At 44.9% G+C, this 17,850-nt stretch overlaps 1 protein-coding gene across 2 annotated transcripts in view; it reads right to left on the reverse strand.

The window, feature by feature from the left end:
* tbc1d1 (TBC1 (tre-2/USP6, BUB2, cdc16) domain family, member 1) overlaps nucleotides 1–16,586 on the reverse strand; it is a 287,433-nt gene extending 270,847 nt beyond the window's left edge. For both annotated transcript variants that reach the window (XM_060824990.1, XM_060824980.1), the window contains exon 1: nucleotides 16,183–16,586. In XM_060824990.1, coding sequence (XP_060680973.1) covers nucleotides 16,183–16,566 — 384 coding nt within the window. In that variant the 5' untranslated portion in view covers nucleotides 16,567–16,586. The remainder of the gene's footprint in view (nucleotides 1–16,182) is intronic.
* Between the last annotated feature and the right edge of the window lie 1,264 nt (nucleotides 16,587–17,850).

Genomic DNA, 17,850 nt, shown 5'->3' on the forward strand with positions numbered 1-17,850 from the left:
TCCCTAATCTTTCTTTAGTCATTCTTTTATTCCTGACATACCTATAGAAAGCTTTATGGTTTTCCTTGATCCTATCTACCAAATACTTCTCATGTCCCCTCCTGGCTCTTCTTACCTCTCTCTTTAGGTCCTTCCTGGCTAATTTGTAGCTCTCAAGTACCCTAACTGAGCCTTCACATCTCATCTTTACATAAGGTTCCTTCTTCCTCTTGACAAGAGATTCAACGTCTTTAGTAAACCTCGGCTCCCTCGCTCGACCACTTCCCCCCTGCCTGGCAGGTACATACTTATCAAGGACACGCTGTAGTTGTTCCTTGCATAAGATCCACATTTCAACTGTGTCCATTCCCTGCAGTTTCCTTCCCTATCCTATGTATCCTAAATCATGATTGCCTTTCCCCCAGCTATAACTCTTGCCCTACGGTATATATCTATCTCTTTCCATTGCTAAAGTAAACGTAACCCAATTGTGGTCACTATCACCATTCATTTCCCCCAGGACAGACAGAGGGGGCCATGATCCCCAAACCACCAGCTTGGTCCAGGGTTGCCATGCAGGTCAACGTAGTCTCAATGATCGGAGGAATGTACAACAATGTCATGGGAACATCACTGACCTTCTGCGTTTTACCAACGTACAGCCACCATCATCTGCCATCTCACACTCACCCTATCTCTGCCACAGCACCCACCTCCCACCAGGGCTTACATTCAAATACTCTCACAAACACACACATCTTTCCTCACTTGGTTTCACTTCCCCTACTGAGCATTCACACTGTATGCCCTCTGTGCCCCCCTCACTCACTCACTCAGGGCACCTTACCATCTTTCCCCAACTGCACCAGCACTAACAGCCATGCCAGCACTTCCATCCCACGTTTTCTCTCATTCCAGGAGACAATGGCCCATAATCGGTCAGGAAGAGCCAAGATGGGTGTGGGAATGCCTGACATTTTGGATCGTCAACTTTCCAAGGAGAGTATCCTGACTGTGACTATCTTGAGCAGTCCAGTGTGACTCTCATTCAGAACTCTTCCAGAATTGCCCTCTGCTGGGCTGGGTCTCAGCCTGTCAAAGTTGTTAATGTCAGCCGGGAGCAATTCCCTGTGCATGAGGCTGACATTCCATCTGGTTATAAAAACTGATATCATGTGCTTGAAAGAGAGACATGAGAGTGAGTCTTCACAAACCATTCCTGGTATGCATATTGCTGTCAAGAATAACAGCTATGGCAATACACTACATATGCGTGACAAAAGACTGATGGAAAACACTGCTGTGAAACCACAATCGAGTAATAGCATTTTCAAATTACTAGGCAAATTCTTGACACATGACCAACCAATTGTACCGTCTTAAACAGCCATGCTCTGTCACAATAAAAACCGAAAGAACTGCAGATGCTGTAAATCACAGACAAATGGAGAAATAGGAAACTGGAATCCTAAGGAAGGGTCACTCGACCCGGAATGTTAACTCTAATTTCTCTCCTTAGTTGCTGCCTGACCTGCTGAGCATTTCCAGCAATTTCTGTTTTTGTCCATGTTTTCACAGGTGCCTTTAGTTCATAATCCTATCTGAGAAGACTCCCACAATGCCTACAACACAGAAGAAATTGCAAAGTAAGATGCCAATGAACAACCCTATTCTGTGCTTCAACCCCTTCACAGAACCTGAGGATATAATCCAAATCTAGGCTTCATTATATCTGAGAATGTAGACAGGAAGAAGGGAATGGTATTGTTCCTAAAATCCCTGCTAAGGTCAATGTAAATGACAACAGGGGCTACAGGTCAACACGTTAAAAAGTAATGGAGCTCCAGCCAACATACCTGAACCATAGGTCACTCTCATTGATGCCAACATTGTGTGCCAGCACTGCTTGGGAATCAAATGTGATACACCCCAGTACGGCACAGGATGTAGTTGCCAGCTGTTGATGCCACTCATTCAGTGGCTCACTGGCTGCCATCTTTGCCTCTGTTCACCTCTGTCTGTCCCTTCAGCCTTTCCCATTCACCACATCCCTCCTGTACAGTTCACCACTTTGTTCAGAGAGTGGGGCAGTCAGTGAGGTGGTGGGCAATGAGACACACCAGCTACTCTTTCTTCACACTCTGCTGGGTCAACAGTTTCCATCGGGGGGGGCAGTAAATATGGAGTTGTTAGGTAGCCCTGTCCCTGGCAGCAATGTCAGAGAGACTGTGACTGCATGGTGAGGGTGCCAATCCCTGTAGTTGTGGAGGCAACATCCTTATTGGTCAATTCAATGGACAGACAGAACTGTGAGCTTATATCGCATCAGTGAAGGATGCATTAAGCTTAGGGAATTACTCCACTGGGATTAGTCAGGAGAACAGCTTGAGTACTGGAGGAAACTGACCAAAATAATGAAACCTGTGCCACAAAAGCAAAAAATCATGTGTCATCATGAAGATATATCAAAGTTAATGAACATCACAGCCTCTCCAGAACAAGTCACTCACCAGCTCACTTTCACATGCAAAGTAACCAAAAAGTATAGTGTGAAATGAAACTAATCAATGAGGAAATCAATTCACTTTCCATGAGATAGTCAAACCCATATGGAGTCATTCAACATGGAGCTAGAGATATCGGTGACAACCCTGAAATACGCAAGGGCAGCTGGACAGATAGTGTATCCAGTAAGCTACTTTTACACTTCACAATAGAATGTTAAAAGGGACTACATTGGCGAGGAAAGAAGTTAGATGCTTGTGACTGTCATGCCAATAAAAATGAGAGAGAAAAGCAGATATCCTTGATACTCACTGACCGGTATCATTTCATCACCCACAGGATAAAGCCCACAAAGAGTGTTGCCTCTGAAATTTCCTTATTCCAAATTACTATGTGAAAGGCCACAAAACGGGTGAACAAACTGCTGAGGATCTTGGAGAACAAGGCTTGGAACAAAACCACTGGTGCATCCAACATTTAATAACAGCTGAAGTTGCAAAGGCTGGTGACAATGTGGACATGAGGAAACTAATAATCAAATCCAAGTCTGACTGTGAGAGCATAAGCAAATTCTTAAACACTGGCACAGCGCCTTGTATCACTATCTCATACTCACAAGGAACTATTTCAGATATGTTATAACACCATGTCCTGGATGCAGTTTTGGAGTGACATGTTATGATGATGACACCATTGAATGCACAGGAAGCTTCGGTCCTTCAGGAAGGAGCAATTACATCAGAGTGAGACACAGTCCGGGTAATTATATAGATTGGAGGCAATATGGAAATAGGACTGGTAAATCTTTCTTTTCATTCTCCATTTTAAAAGCTTAAAATTCAGTCATTGAGTGAAAAGGTTAATAAGAAAGCTGACTCAGCTGACCTAGGGAGAATTATAAGTCGACCACCTGAAGCCTGAATAGGACCTGATTAGGTGTGAATTACTATTGAAACTTAACCAATGTGGGTCATCTCAGCTCTATTTAAGAGAATTAAAATCACACAACACCAGATTACAGTCCACCAGGTTTATTTGGAAGCATTAGCTTTCAAAGTGCCACACTTTCATCAGGTGACTGTGAAACAGGATCATAAGACACAGAATTTACAGCAAAAGATGACAGTGTCAGGCAACTGAAATGATATATTGAACAAACCTAGATTGCTGTAAAGTCTTTCAACTTTTAGAATGGGTTGCAGTTTCATTTCACACACTAGTGCTTCCAAATAAACTTGATGGACTATAACTTTATCCACCACAGTCCAACACCGGGCACCTCCACATGATGGCTATTTAAGAGAGAAAGGTTAGGCGGGAATGAGTACACAGTTTGGAGAATTTAGAGACAGTGTGGGAATTTGATGCAGATGGGAAGAGGTATTTCTGGCTTGTGTTTTTTGCTGATAGGTTGCAACTTTTTTTTAAGAAAGTCAGAAGTCACATGACAGTGGGTTATAGCCCAACAAGTCTATTGAAATCACAAGCCTTTGGAGTGCTGTTCCTTTACCTGACAAAGGGACAGTGCTCTGAAAGGTTGTGACTTCCAATAAACCTGTTGAACTACAAGCTGGTGTTGTGTGACTTGTAGTTTTGTTCACTCTTGTCTAACAAGGACATATCCATTTTTTTTCTTTAAGCTGGATAAAGTCAAGCTCAGGACTAGGGGCCCAGCACAAGAATGACATCACAGGAAAACTGTAAGTTCATTGGTTGGTGGTAGCTACTAATTTAACTATCTATAATAGGTTACCTTCAGATTGAAGGTAAATAAGGCAAATATTTACAGGCTACAAATTAAAAGATCACCATTAAGTTTCTAAACAATCAAATTAAAAACTAAGTAATTAAAACAGATGCCAGGCTGGTTGATGGGTTGTAACTGCAAGTTAGAGGAGTTGGTGAATCATATTGTGGCTGTAGTGACAACATCCGGAACAAATGCTTGAGGAACTCTGGCTCAGAGTTGATGAGTTGGAGGCTGAGCTTCATTACTTTTTAATGTGTTGATGTGTAGCCCCTGTTGTCATTTACACTGACCTTAGCAGGGATTTTAGGAACAGTACCATTCCCTTCTTCCTGTCTACATTCTCAGATGTAATGAAGCCTAGATTTGGATTATATCCTCAGGTTCTGTGAAGGGGTTGTAGCACAGAATAGGGTTGTTCATTGGCATCTTACTTTGCAATTTCTTCTGTGTTGTAGGCATTGTGGGAGTCTTCTCAGGTAGGATTATGAACTAAAGGCACCTGTGAAAACATGGACAAAAACAGAAATTGCTGGAGGTGTATGTCAGTATGCTTCTGGCAGGTACCTTGAGTGAATCATTGAGGAAAGGCATCATCCCCCTCACCTACAAGCGAAAGGGGGAGAGGGAGGAACTCAGAAATTGGAAACCAATCTCACTATTGAATGCGGATTACAAAATTTTGTCAAAGATAATTAATTGCCAACCGGGTCAGGTCTGCTCTGGGGTTGGTGATTCACCCTGACCAAACCTGTGCTGTACCAGGCAGGAAGATCACTGAGAGTCTCGCACTCCTCAGGAATACGATCGCCTACGTGCAGGACAGACGGTTGGACACCTGCCTGATCAGCCTGGACCAGGAGAAAGCCTTTGACAGGATATCACATATGTATATGAGAGATATTCTTTCCAAAATGGGCTTTGGGGACAGAATCTGCAATTGGATCAGACTGCTCTACACCAACATTATCAGTGCAGTCTCAATCAATGGGTGGGAATCAGATAGCTTCCCAGTCAGATCTGGAGTCAGACAGAGCTGCCCCCTCTCTCCTGCCTTGTTTGTGTGCTGCATAGAGCCATTTGCCGAGTTCATCAGGAAGGATGCGAGCCTGAGAGGGGTGACTATTCCTGGCAGCGAGGGCTTCCGGTTAAGGCCTCCCTGTGCATGGATGACGTCGCCGTTTTCTGCTCAGATCTGCTGTCCGTGCACAGACTCATGTGCATATGTGACCAGTTTGAACAGGCCTCGGGGGCCAAGGTAAACCGAGGCAAGAGCGAGGCCATGCTCTTCGGGAACTGGGCCGACCAATCCTCAATGCCCTTCACCGTCAGGACCGACCACCTGAAGGTGCTGGGTATTTGGTTCGGGGGGGGGTTGGGTGTGCGCCAAGTATTAGGAGGAGCGTATCAGCAAAGTAAGGCAGAAACAGGGCAGATGGAAGCTACTGTCGCTCTCCATCGTGGGAAAAAACCTGGTAATCAGGTCTGAAGCACTATTATTGCTGTTATACGTGACACAGGTCTGGCCTATTCCCAGAACCTGTGCCACTGCAGTCACCCGGGCCATCTTCCAATTTATATGGAGATCAAAGATGGACCGGGTCCGGAGGGACTCGATGTATAAAGATCTGGGCAACGGGGGAAAAACACATCCAATGCCACCCTCACCCTGATGGCCACCTTTGTGTGTGGCTGCATCAAGCTGTGTGTGGATCTCCGGTACGCAAACACCAAGTGTCACTACGTTCTGAGGTTCTACCTGTCCCCAGTAGTGGGAAGGATGGGCCTGGCCTTGCTGCCGCGGAACACTCCGAGTAGTTCCGTATCACCTGTCCTTCATGGAGAAGTTTATGAAGAAAAACACCTTTGACCACATTTCCATCAGGAAGTGGTCAGCACGAAGTGTCCTTGAGACCCTTCGGGAAAAGGAGAGCGCGGATCCTATCGAGCGGTTCCCTGAGCAGATTGTCAAAGCCATTTGGCAGAATGCCTCATCGCCAGAACTTTCCAACAAGCACCAAGACATGGCTTGGCTGGTGGTGAGAAGGGCTCTGCCTGTGAGATCATTTATGCACGCCTGGACTCTCAGCTGCACCGCACGCTGCCCTCGAAGCAGCTGCGGGGGAGAAGAGACTGTCACACACCTCCTTCTGGAATGTGCCTATGCAGAAGACATCTGGAGAGGAATGCAGTGGTGTTTGTCGAGGTTCGTCCCGAGCAGTGCCGTGACGTGGGACTCCGTGCTCTGTTCCCCGGGACGCACACCGAGATGAACATCAACAGTGCCTGGAGGATCATCAACTTGGCGAAGGACACTCTCTGGATGGTCGGAAACCTGTTGATCTTCCAGCTGAAGGAGTTGACCCCGACTGAGTGTTGCAGACTGGCATATTCCAAGGTCCAGGACTACGTGTTGAGGGACGCGCTGAAGCTCGGGTTGAGAAAGACCACCGTGTAACGTCTGCCTACCTAAGCACAGGTGGCCGACGCAGTAAGGGGGCTCCGCTGACCCCCCAACTAAATATGTGGATTGTAATCGTACAGACCTGTAAATATGAATGATTACTCTGTCTCTGTATGCAAAGAAATGGAATGTTTACGCATGTATGGCATGACCAATTGTACAGATCATCAAAAGTTTCTTTGGAGGCTGAGCTTTGAAGACTTTGGCACATTAAGGAGGGGGATAGTTACCTGGACACTGAGGAGGCAGTCACACCCTTTACTCAGTCAGAGTTGGGAAAGTGTGATTTTGAGGCAGGTAGATGAATCCAGGAGGTAGTGCTGAAGGAGCCTCAGCTCTTGAGCTTGTCTAGCAGGCTTGAGATTCTTGTATGGATGAGGGTGGGGACTGTAAGGATTGTAATGTTCAATTGTAACCTGTTACACCTGATTCCAGCTTCTCCCCACTCAAACTGCAGAGTGAATGATATCATATTATGGTTAGTGCCCCCTTGGAGTTACCCTTAACTATTACACTGCGTAAAAGGAAAATCTGTACAATGTGGTGAAGGTTAGTAGGAAGACAGAAGATTGGAAACCTTTCAAATACCAGAGGATAACTAGAAAGCAACAAGAGAGGGTGAAGATAGAAATGAGTAGGCTAGTTAGTAATATAAAAGAAGATTGCAAGAGTTTTTAAAGTGGATACCTAAAAGATAAGAGAAAAGAGTGGACATTAGACTGCTGGAAAATGAGGCTACAGAAGTAGTAATGGGGAACAAACAAATGGTGGAGGATTTGAATAGGCACTTTGCATCAGTTGTCACAGTGGAGGACACCAGCAGCATACCAAAACTTTGAGAATCAGGGGGCAGAGGTGAGTGTAGTGGCCATCAGTAAGGAGAAGGTGCTAGGGAAAACTGAAAGGTCTGAAAATGGATAAATATTGCAGAGTAGTTGGACTATACCCCATGAGTTCTGAAAGAGATTATAGAGGCATTGGTGGTGAACTTTCAGTAATAACTAGAGTCAGAGAGGTTCCCAGAGAAGTGAAAAATGGCAAATGTCATATCGCTTTTTAAGAAGGAAGGGAGAAGACCTTAAACTATAGGCCAATTAGCCTGAGCTTGGTTATTGATAAGATTTCAGAGCCCATTATTAAGGATGAGATTGCAGAGTACCTAAAAGCACATGGCAAATAGGGTGGAGTCAGCATAGCTTCATCAAGGGGAGGTCATGCCTGATAAATCTGTTAGAATTCCTTTGAGGAGGGAACAAGCAAGTTACACAAAGAGAGCCAGTGTACGGTGATCTTTTTGAATTTCCAGAAAGCCTTTGACAAGGTGCTGCACATGACACTGTTAAGGAGTGGCACGGTGGCTAAGTGGTTAGCACTGCTGCCTCACAGTGCCAGGGACCCGGGTTCAATTTTAGCCAGAGGCAACTGTCTATGTGGAGTTTGCACATTCATCCCGTGTCTGTGTGAGTTTCTTTGGGTGCTCCGCTTTCCTCCCACAATGTAAAGATGTGCAGTTCAGGTGAACTGGCCATGCTAAATTGCCTTTAGTGTTAGAGGCATTGGTCAGAAGGAAATGGGTCTGGGTGGGTTACTCTTTGGAGGGTTGGTGTGGACTTGTTGGGCCAAATGGCCTGTTTCCATACCTTAGGGATTCTAATTTAAATAAGATAAAAGGCCATGGTGTTCAGGGAAAGGTACTGAAATGGATACAGGATTAATTGACTGGCAGAAGGCAGAGAATGGGGATAAAGGGGTCTTTTCAGGATGGTGGTGACTAGTGGGGTCCAGTAAGGGTCCATGTTCTGAGCACAACTTTTCACATTATACATAAAGGAACTGAGGACACAGTGGAGGGACAGGTCGTGTTTGAAAGCAGGGACGCTGCAGAAGGACTTGGGCAGGAGGGTGGGCAAAGAAGCTTTTCCAGCAATTTGTTTTTATGGTAATAAGTTTAAAACTCCAATGAAAAATCTTCTGCACAACTGAGTCCACATCTTCCATTGTCCCATTAATCAGCATTAAATCTATATATATATATATATATATATACATTATCCGTGACATACTTCCAATCTCTCAATTGGTGCACCTTCCCTGATGTCCCACTTTCAGCAACACACTTTGTGAACTGGATTAAAGTAAAAGGTTAGCAAATCTAAACTGGGAAGGTGGAAACAAGATTTTAAAGCAAGGGAGGCAGCTACGTAAAAAGAAATCATCAGTAACTGGGTCTTACCAAGACGAGCAATCCTGGACGACCAAGCATTAAAAAACAAATGATAAAACCTGCCCAAAATCACTCCATTATTTTTAGAAGTTATTGGTTGCTATTTATAACTGATAGATTTTAGTCAAAAATTCAAACAAAATAAAACCATTTAAAAATTGATATTTGACATCATGCATTGCAGATGTTTATTTATGGGGTTATCTGTTTTTGATGTTTCTAAATCCTCTCCAAATTGTAGGCTTGGTCTAATTCTTCATAAATGTATGACTGGGTTTCCTAGTGACTGTAATTTTTTTTGTGGTTTCCACTGATCTTGCACCAGTGTTACATCAGGAAACCAGGAAAACCCTCGCAGATTTCTGCCCCAATAATTTTGTCACAGTGATATATTTGTAAATTGATCCTGGAGTCAGGCAGAGGTATTCGAAGCAGCAGGAGCATAAAGTTAGTACTATGGGTACAATGATACTGTTCAGTACCGAACATCGTCTTATTAGCTGTTTCTCAGAATTGCTTGAAGAAAAACGAGGGAAATATGTCAAAACTTTATTCAGGTCAAGTTCAATTAAACTTTTCTTTTAAAAAAAAGCTTGTAACAGAGAAAATCAGAGTTAAATCAATAATCCATTTCGGACTTAACAGACATCATCCTAGTGAATCTCTTCTGCACCTCCTCCATTACAATCCATCCTGCTGAGAATGTGGTGACCAGAACTGCAAACAGTACTCCAGCTGTGCTCTAATCAAATCTCTGAACAGCTCCAACATAACCTCCCTGCTCTTATAATCTATGCCGCAATTGATAAAGGCAAATGTCCCAAATGCCACCTGAATTACCCTGTTAACCTGTTCTGTCACCTTAAGGATCTGTGGACCCAATATCCCTCTGCTCCTCTGAGTTTCCTCATGTCCTGCCATTCATTAAGTACTCCTTTGTTCTTATTCCTTCCAAAGTGCATCACCTCACATTGATCTGGGTTAATTCCATCTGATCAATCTGTTCACATTATCCTGTAACCTAGAACCTAACCTCTCACTGTTAGCCACTCAGCCAATCTTTGTATCATCTGCAATTACTAATCACTCCCTTCCCCCCCACTAATGTTCTAATCTACATCATTTAAAAATAATAGGGAGCCTACACTGATCCCTGTGGTATGCCCCCTGGACACCAGTCTCCAGTCACACAAACAGCCTTCTACCATCACCCTCTCTCTTACCACTAAGCCCATTTTGGATCCACCTTACCTGGATCCCATGTGTTTTCACCTTCTCTGTCAGTTTTCCATATGGGGCCTTGTCAAAGACTTACACCAACTGCACTACCCTCATCTACGCATATAACTTCCTCAAAACATTTAATAGTATTCATGCAGACTACCAACCGTGCTATTACCAGCTCAAAATCTACCTTCAGGCCTCTTGTTTGCTCTCCCATTCATTTTCCCTGACTATCACAGTTCACAGGGTAGCTAGAATTCAGTAAACCATAACTCCCCTAGTTCACCCTTCCGCATTATCTCCAAACATTAGGTTCCTCTTTCAGCTCCAGGCCAGCACCATGATTATATTCTTGCCGGGTTTATGGAATGTTTCCCATGGCTGCTTTGTCAAATAATTGTTTTCAGCACCTTCTCCTCAAAAATATCCATCTTACCACTTGTCCATCTTGGACATCACAATAATCTCAACTTTTAAAAAAGGCACAAGATGAGTAATTAGTGAGGTAATAAAATTTATTTTTAAAAGGCACACAAATGTCCATAACTTATTGTTTCCAGAACAGTGCAGTTCAAAGTACCTTTAAAAAAATCTTCAAACAAAAACTAGACTGTTGTCTCAAAGAGCAGTGAATCAGTGACCTTAATGATATGACCCTCATGATATAACACTCCTCTCGTTATAGAATAGAGTATCCTGCAACTTGTCATGAGAAACAACACCAGCGAAGATCTCTTAGTCCATGTATTAGTTGGGTCTATCCCTCACATCTGTCACCCTTCAGCCATCATGGTTCAAATATCTCACTCATCATACTTCAATGTCAAAGGCATAAAAATAGAAACACAGTCATTTCCTGCTGCTTCCTTTAGCACTGATAATCTGCCCTCTCACTAAAGAGTGCAGTATTGATTTAAAAACAGCTACAAACCTACCAAGACAGTCGCAAACCATTGGCCTCAGTTTTAGAGCTGCTTATCAACAGGGAATTCCTGCTGACTGAGAGATGGGTCACATTAATTGCAAATAAAAACAGGCAGATTGGTGTATCACATATTCAAGCAATGGTATATAATTCAGAGAAAAATCATGCTTAAAGTGTACAATGGTCCTATCAGGCCATGCCTTGTATAATTTCTATTTATGGTTGCCCAAGCACTTGAGACATATCAGGAATAAGTCACAGTCTGATCATTAGTGTCAATGGATTGGGGTGTGAAGAATGCCACAAGGAATTTGGGTTTTTCCATTTAAAAAGTGGGCACTTGAGAGATGACCTTTATGGAGATGTACAATATAGCAAAAGAATGAAGAATTCATGTTTAGAAGATTATATCAAACTAAGTTGTAAATTTGGTACAAAACTGAACAAATTGGAAGGCAAAATTTGTAGTGATTTCAGGAAGTTCTGTTTTACACAAAAGTGACCAAAGCATGAAATGGTCTCCCAAACAGAAGTGAAACCCCAGGATTATTTAACAATCAGATGAGACTGCGCAAGGACATCAATGTCTTTCTGAATAGATACATTAAAATCAGCAAACTTTTCCTTCCTTATCCTTCAATCACAACTATGCTTCAGATCTCAAGCAACTTCATAGGAGGTTAGCTAGTAAAACACAAGACAAAGTAGCTACCCAAATCCCATGCTAAAAGTTATTTGCACATAACTGACATGGTTCTCTCTTGCTTCATAATAAACCACAAAGTATACTCTCCCAGTGCAAACAGCTGGGATCATTCACTTGTGTTTGAATTATTCAGGAATATCCTGAGGGATAGTACTGCCCTGAAATGCAACTGCACCAGCCACAGTATCTGTATGGATATATGTTTACTTTTATAGGAGCACATCAGAGACTGGGAATTCTGCAACCAGTAAATTCCTGTCTGACACCGCAAAGCCAGTCCATCATCTATAAGGCACAAGTCAGGAGTTAGATGGACTTTTTCCCACTTGCCTGAATAAATGCAGCTCCAACAGCACTCAGAAGTTCAACAACACCACAGATAAAAGCAGTTCCTTCCCACTTTCTACTCACTCTCTCGGCCACCGATGCACAGTGGCAGCTGGGTTACCATCTGCTAGCCGCACTGCAAGAACTCAAAGATACCGACAACAACACCTCCCAAATCCAGAAAAACAAGGCGGCAAATACATGGGGATATATAGAACATAAAACATTACAGCACAGTACAGGCCCTTCAGCCCGTGATGTTGCGCTGCCCTGTCATACCAATCTGAAGCCCATCCCACCTACACTATTCCATGTATGTCTATATGCCTGTCCAATGATGACTTAAATGCACTTGAACTTGGCAAATCTACTACTGTTGTAGGCAAAGCATTCCATACCCCTTCCTACTCTCTGAGTACAGAAACTACCTCTGATATCTGTCTTATACCTATCTCCCCTCACTTTAAAGTTGTGTCCCCTCGTGTTTGCCGTCCCCATACTTGGAAAAAGGCTCTCCCTGTCCATCCTATCGAACCCTCTGATTATCTTGTATGTCTCTATTAAGTCACCTCTCAACTTTCTTCTCTCTAACAAGAACAGCCTCAAGTCCCTCAGCCTTTTCTCATAAGACCTTCCCTCCATACCAGGCAACATCCTAGTAAATCTCCTCTGCATCCTTTCCAAAGCTTCCACATCCTTCTTATAATGCGGTGACCAGAACTGTACGCAATACTCCAAATGTGGCCGTACCAGAGCTTTGTACAGCTGCAGCATAACCTCCTGGTTCCGGAACTCAATCCCTCTATTAATAAAGGCCAAAACACTGTATGCCTTCTTAACAACCCTGTCAATTTGGGTGGCAACTTTCAGGAATCTGTGTACATGGACACCGAGATCTGTCTGCTCATCTGCACTCCCAAGAATCTTACCATTAGCCCAGTCCTTTGCATTCCGATTACTCTGTCCAAAGTGTATCACCTCACACTTGTCCACATTAAACTCCATTTGCCACTTCTCAGCCCAGCTCTCCATCCCTATGGGCGGCATGGTGGCACAGTGGTTAGCACTGCTGCCTCACAGCGCCAGAGACCCGGGTTCGGTTCCCACCTCAGGCGACTGTGTGGAGTTTGAACGTTCTCCCCGTGTCTGCATGGGTTTCCTCCGGGTGCTCCGGTTTCCTCCCACAGTCCAAAAATGTGCAGGTTAGGTGAATTGGCCATGCTAAATTGCCCGTAGTGTTAGGTGAAGGGGTAAATGTAGGGGAATGGGTCTGGGTGGTATACGCTTCGGCGGGTCTGTGTGGACTTGTAGGGCCGAAGGGCCTGTTTCCATACTGTAAGTAACTTAATCTTAATTTATGTCTCTCTGCAACCTACTACATCCTTCGTCACTATCCACAACTCCACCGACCTTAATGTCGTCTGCAAATTTACTAGTCCACCCTTCTAAGTCCTCATCCAGATCATTATAAAAATGACGAACTGCAGTGGATCCAACACCGACCCTTGCGGTACGCCGCTAGTATCATCACCGACAATTTCTCCTCCATGCCACACACATCATCCTGACTTGGAACTACATTGCTGTTTCTTCACTGTGGCTGGGTCAAAATCCTGGAACTCTCTTCCTAACAATGTCGGTCCATGCCGTATGACTCTGTGACGTTCGCAGTTCTGGACCCACCTGTATGACATGAACTGCAGGATGTGAAGAAAGACCTTCACATCAGTCTCTATGGTGCAATTGGTCAGCGTGTTGGGCTACTTACCAAGCAGTTGGCAGTTTGAGACTCCCCTGGGATAGACCTTTCACTATTCCCCCACCCTCCCCCTTGATAGTTTGTATTACCCAAAAACAGGCTTTGCTTCTAAGTATTCAATAGGCTACACGGGTGTTTTATTGGCAGTATTAGTTTTTAAAATGTCACAGTCCTGTGTAATAATGCGTAGGTCTGGGTAAGATTTTAAAAAAGGCCCATCTACAGCATCTTTTCAATGGCAGCTGGGGATAGATAATGGATTCTAGCCCAGCTAGCAACATCCACATCCCATGAAAGAGTAAAAAAAGAGCCTAATTTTCAGGAGAGAGAAAGTTAAAAGAGCCATACGGTTATTTGTCTACCAGAGGAAGAAAGCTCATCTCATGTTTTCCAAAGAGCAAACAATCTCACTGTGTAGACAATCCACACGTTGATGCAGTGCTGCTGCTACCTTGCCAAAGCCAGCCTTCTGTGAGTAGGCAAACCACAGAAGTTCTGACCCTGAACTTTCCCAGGTCTGCAACAGTGCAATGGTGCAATGGTCCAACTATCGTGCAGATCCATCTGTCATATTCAGAAAAGATTGAACATAAAAAAAACCTGAAACCTGGAAAATTATACCCAGCACATTAAAGTCCTTTGGGGTGAGAGGGATTACAGGAGGAAAATGCACTTGGTAAAAGCTGGGCACTGAAGTGAATCTCATCAGATATCTCGATCAGTATTTTTAAATGATGAAAGGTTTCACTCACTTCACATTATTTTAAATAGCAACAATGGAAAGTGGAAACTCTCTCGAGTGGTGCAGCTGGCAAAACAAAGCAGGTTGTGGCTTCAGCTGGGTTTTGTAGAGCACCTAGTGTGGTGGGGTGGCTGTGCCTGTAGCACCAAGCCAGAGGACATGAGTTCAAGTCCATTACATTCCAGAGATATTTCAGGTTATTTGAAAATATTTGAGTGTGGAGACCAGGTGGTGTATTGTGAAAAATCAATTTTGGGGCTCTCATGGCACAGTGGTAGTGTCCCTACCCCTAAGCCTGGAGGCCCGGGTTTAGGTCCCACCAGCTCCATAGGTGTGTAATCACATCTAGAACAGATTGATTTAAAATATTTTAGCTATCAGGAGAGTGGTGCTGGAGAAGCACAGCAGGTCAAGCAGCATCCGAGGAGCAGGAGAATCGATATTTCAGGCCAAAGCCCTTCATCAGGAATGACGCCTGGAGCCTCCGGGGTGGAGAGATAAATGGGAGTGGGTGGGGCTGGGGAGAAGGTAACTGAGAGTGCAATAGGTGGATGGAGGTGGGGGTTTGGTCGGAGGGGAGGATGGAGAGGGATGTGTAGGAAGTGAGACTGACAGGTGGGACAGGTCATGAGGATGGTGCTGAGCTAGAAGGTTGGAACGGGGGTAAGGGTGGGGGGAAGGGAAATGAGGAAACTGGTGAAGTCCACATTGATACCATGGGATTGGAGGGTCCCGAGGCGGAAGGTGAGGCGTTCTTCCTCCAGGCATCAGGTGGTGAGGGAGTGGCAGTGGAGGAGGCCCAGGCAGAGTGGGAGGGAAGGTTGAAGTGCTCGGCCACAGGGCGGTGGGATTGATTGGTGCGGATGCCCTGGAGATGTTCTCTGAAGGGCTCTGCGAGAAGGCGTCTAGTCTCCCTAATGTAGAGGAGACCACATCGGGAGCAACGGATACAATAAATGACGTGTGGATGTGTAGGTGAAACTTTGATGGATGTGGAAGGCTCCTTTGGGGCCTTGGATGGAGGTGAGGGAGGAGGTGTGGGCGATGGCAGGGGAAGGTGCTGGGAGGGAAGGGTGGTTTGGTGCGAGTCACAGAGGGACTGGTCTTTATGGCAAGCTGATAGGGGTGGGGAGGGAAATATATCCCTGTTGGTGGGTTCTGTGGGCATCTGCAGTCCTCACCTTCGCCGATCTTAAGTGCCACCATCAAAGAGCATGGGATGTAGGTCTGATGTACTGTACTCGCCCCCTTACCCCATTTTTATCTTTGGCAGCAGAGATCTCTTTAGCTCCCTTCGATGAAATGTCTCAAACACACACACACACACACACACAGATGCTGTAAGCAATGGTCTCTGCAATAAAGAGGAACTGATGAAGGAAACCATCACGTTATGAAATCGTCTTCAGTAAGCCAGGCGAACATTCAAACATTACACAGCACTGTGTCTCTGACAGGAAGTTTACCCCATTACCAACAATATTCACAGTAATGATCACTCAGCGTTTCAATTAAAAGTTAAAGGTGCTCCTGCACTTGAGCTTTCTCCATGATACCAGCCCAGTGGGTGAGGGTCTTACCAGAGTATGATCAGAAGCTCGGAATACGAAACAGAGACTGTGCTGCGGCTCTGGGCCAGCCTGGCTCCTGGACACATAGGCGAAGTAGTTGGGTTCGCTGCTGTTGTGCAGCAGCTTGTGGATGTGCTGGGCTCGCTGCTGGAACACCGGGCTGCCCCCGCTCGCCGCCACACACCGCAGCCAGCCCTGACTGACCTGCAAGCGGACCCTGCGGCTCCCTGTCCCCCGGGCACTCCTCCTCCTCACCTCCGCCACCACCCAGGGCAGCATGGGCATGGTGGTGAGCTGGTGAACGGGCAGCGAGCCCACCAGCTGCAGGCTGAAGCGCTGCCCCTTGCCCCCCTGGCCGAGGCTGGTGCTGGCCAGCCGCTTGTCCCGCTCCATACTCGGCCTCTGGCAGCAGCTCGCTCCGCCTGTGGCTGCAGAGACACTGCACGCCGGAGCCCAGCCCGTCTGCAACTCACATCCGCCCACATCATTGCAGCGCACCTTCCAAATGTACCAAGCGCCGAAAGTGCAAAGCTGCTGAAGCTCCACCGCAATCTCTCCTTCAGAAATGACAAATGCACTTGCTGTTTCCTTGTACCTCAGCAAATGCCTGGCTTGATGTCTGGGGATTTACTCTGCAACGATCTGTCATGAAACAGGTTGGATATTATTGAGTCAGAGCACGGGAAAGTGACGCGCCGAAAGGATTTCCATTACTTTAGCCGCATGCTAAATGGATGCCCACTTCTGATCGATAAGGAGAGACTAAAAGTGTTAATCAAATTATGAAAAGTCTTGAAACATCTTTCTACTGGGCATTGAGATGATGAGGTGGAAGCACAAACATCACAGACCAAGGAAGGTTAGAGTTTTGGCCAGTTCATGATATATGGCATCTCAACAGAACCAACAAGACGTGTAGCTTGCAGTTGCTTGTAAGATATACCAGACTGCTTCACAGCAACATAGCCAGTCAGAAATGGATGGCCACCTCGGACTGCGCTGTAATATTCTATGTTGGAACTGTTTTATTGAACTTAGACCAACTATCAGCTCTGTTCCACCAATGAACACACCATCCATTCTTCTGCCTAAACATGGAATTAAACCAATTACTACGCTCTGGACTTTCCAGGTGGAACTGGTCATATATCATACACTGCCCTAAAACATACTGCCTTTGATTGAAACCAGAAGTAGACGCGGTCATAATGGATTTTGATATTGTCCATTTTTCATCTTTATTGCAGATGTGACCCTTGAACTTAATTTGATTCTGAATTTTTCTGTGCAGTCAAAATGTTTGGTTTTCTAAATGCGTTCCTGCAATATTAACTACTCTACATTTTACCTTCTGTAACAGCAAAACCTTTATGTGGTTCATGAGATTCTCACTGGACTAGTAATCCCAGAACTATAGGATAATGCTCTGGGAACATAGATTTAAAATTCACCTTGGCAGATGATGGGATTTAATTCCAAAGAAGTCTGGAATTAAAACACAAGCCTTACTGGAATGTAGGAGGTTAAGGGGTGACCTTATAGAGACTTATGAAGTCATGAAGGGTACAGATAAAGTGAATGGTAGGTGTCTCTTCCATAGGGTGAGGGATTTCAAGGTTTGGGGGCATTTTTTTGAAGTGAGAGGAGAAAGATTTTAAGAAGACATGACAGGCAACA

Source organism: Hemiscyllium ocellatum, chromosome 1, assembly GCF_020745735.1.
Source record: "Hemiscyllium ocellatum isolate sHemOce1 chromosome 1, sHemOce1.pat.X.cur, whole genome shotgun sequence".
In the NCBI taxonomy this organism is placed as follows: domain Eukaryota; kingdom Metazoa; phylum Chordata; class Chondrichthyes; order Orectolobiformes; family Hemiscylliidae; genus Hemiscyllium; species Hemiscyllium ocellatum.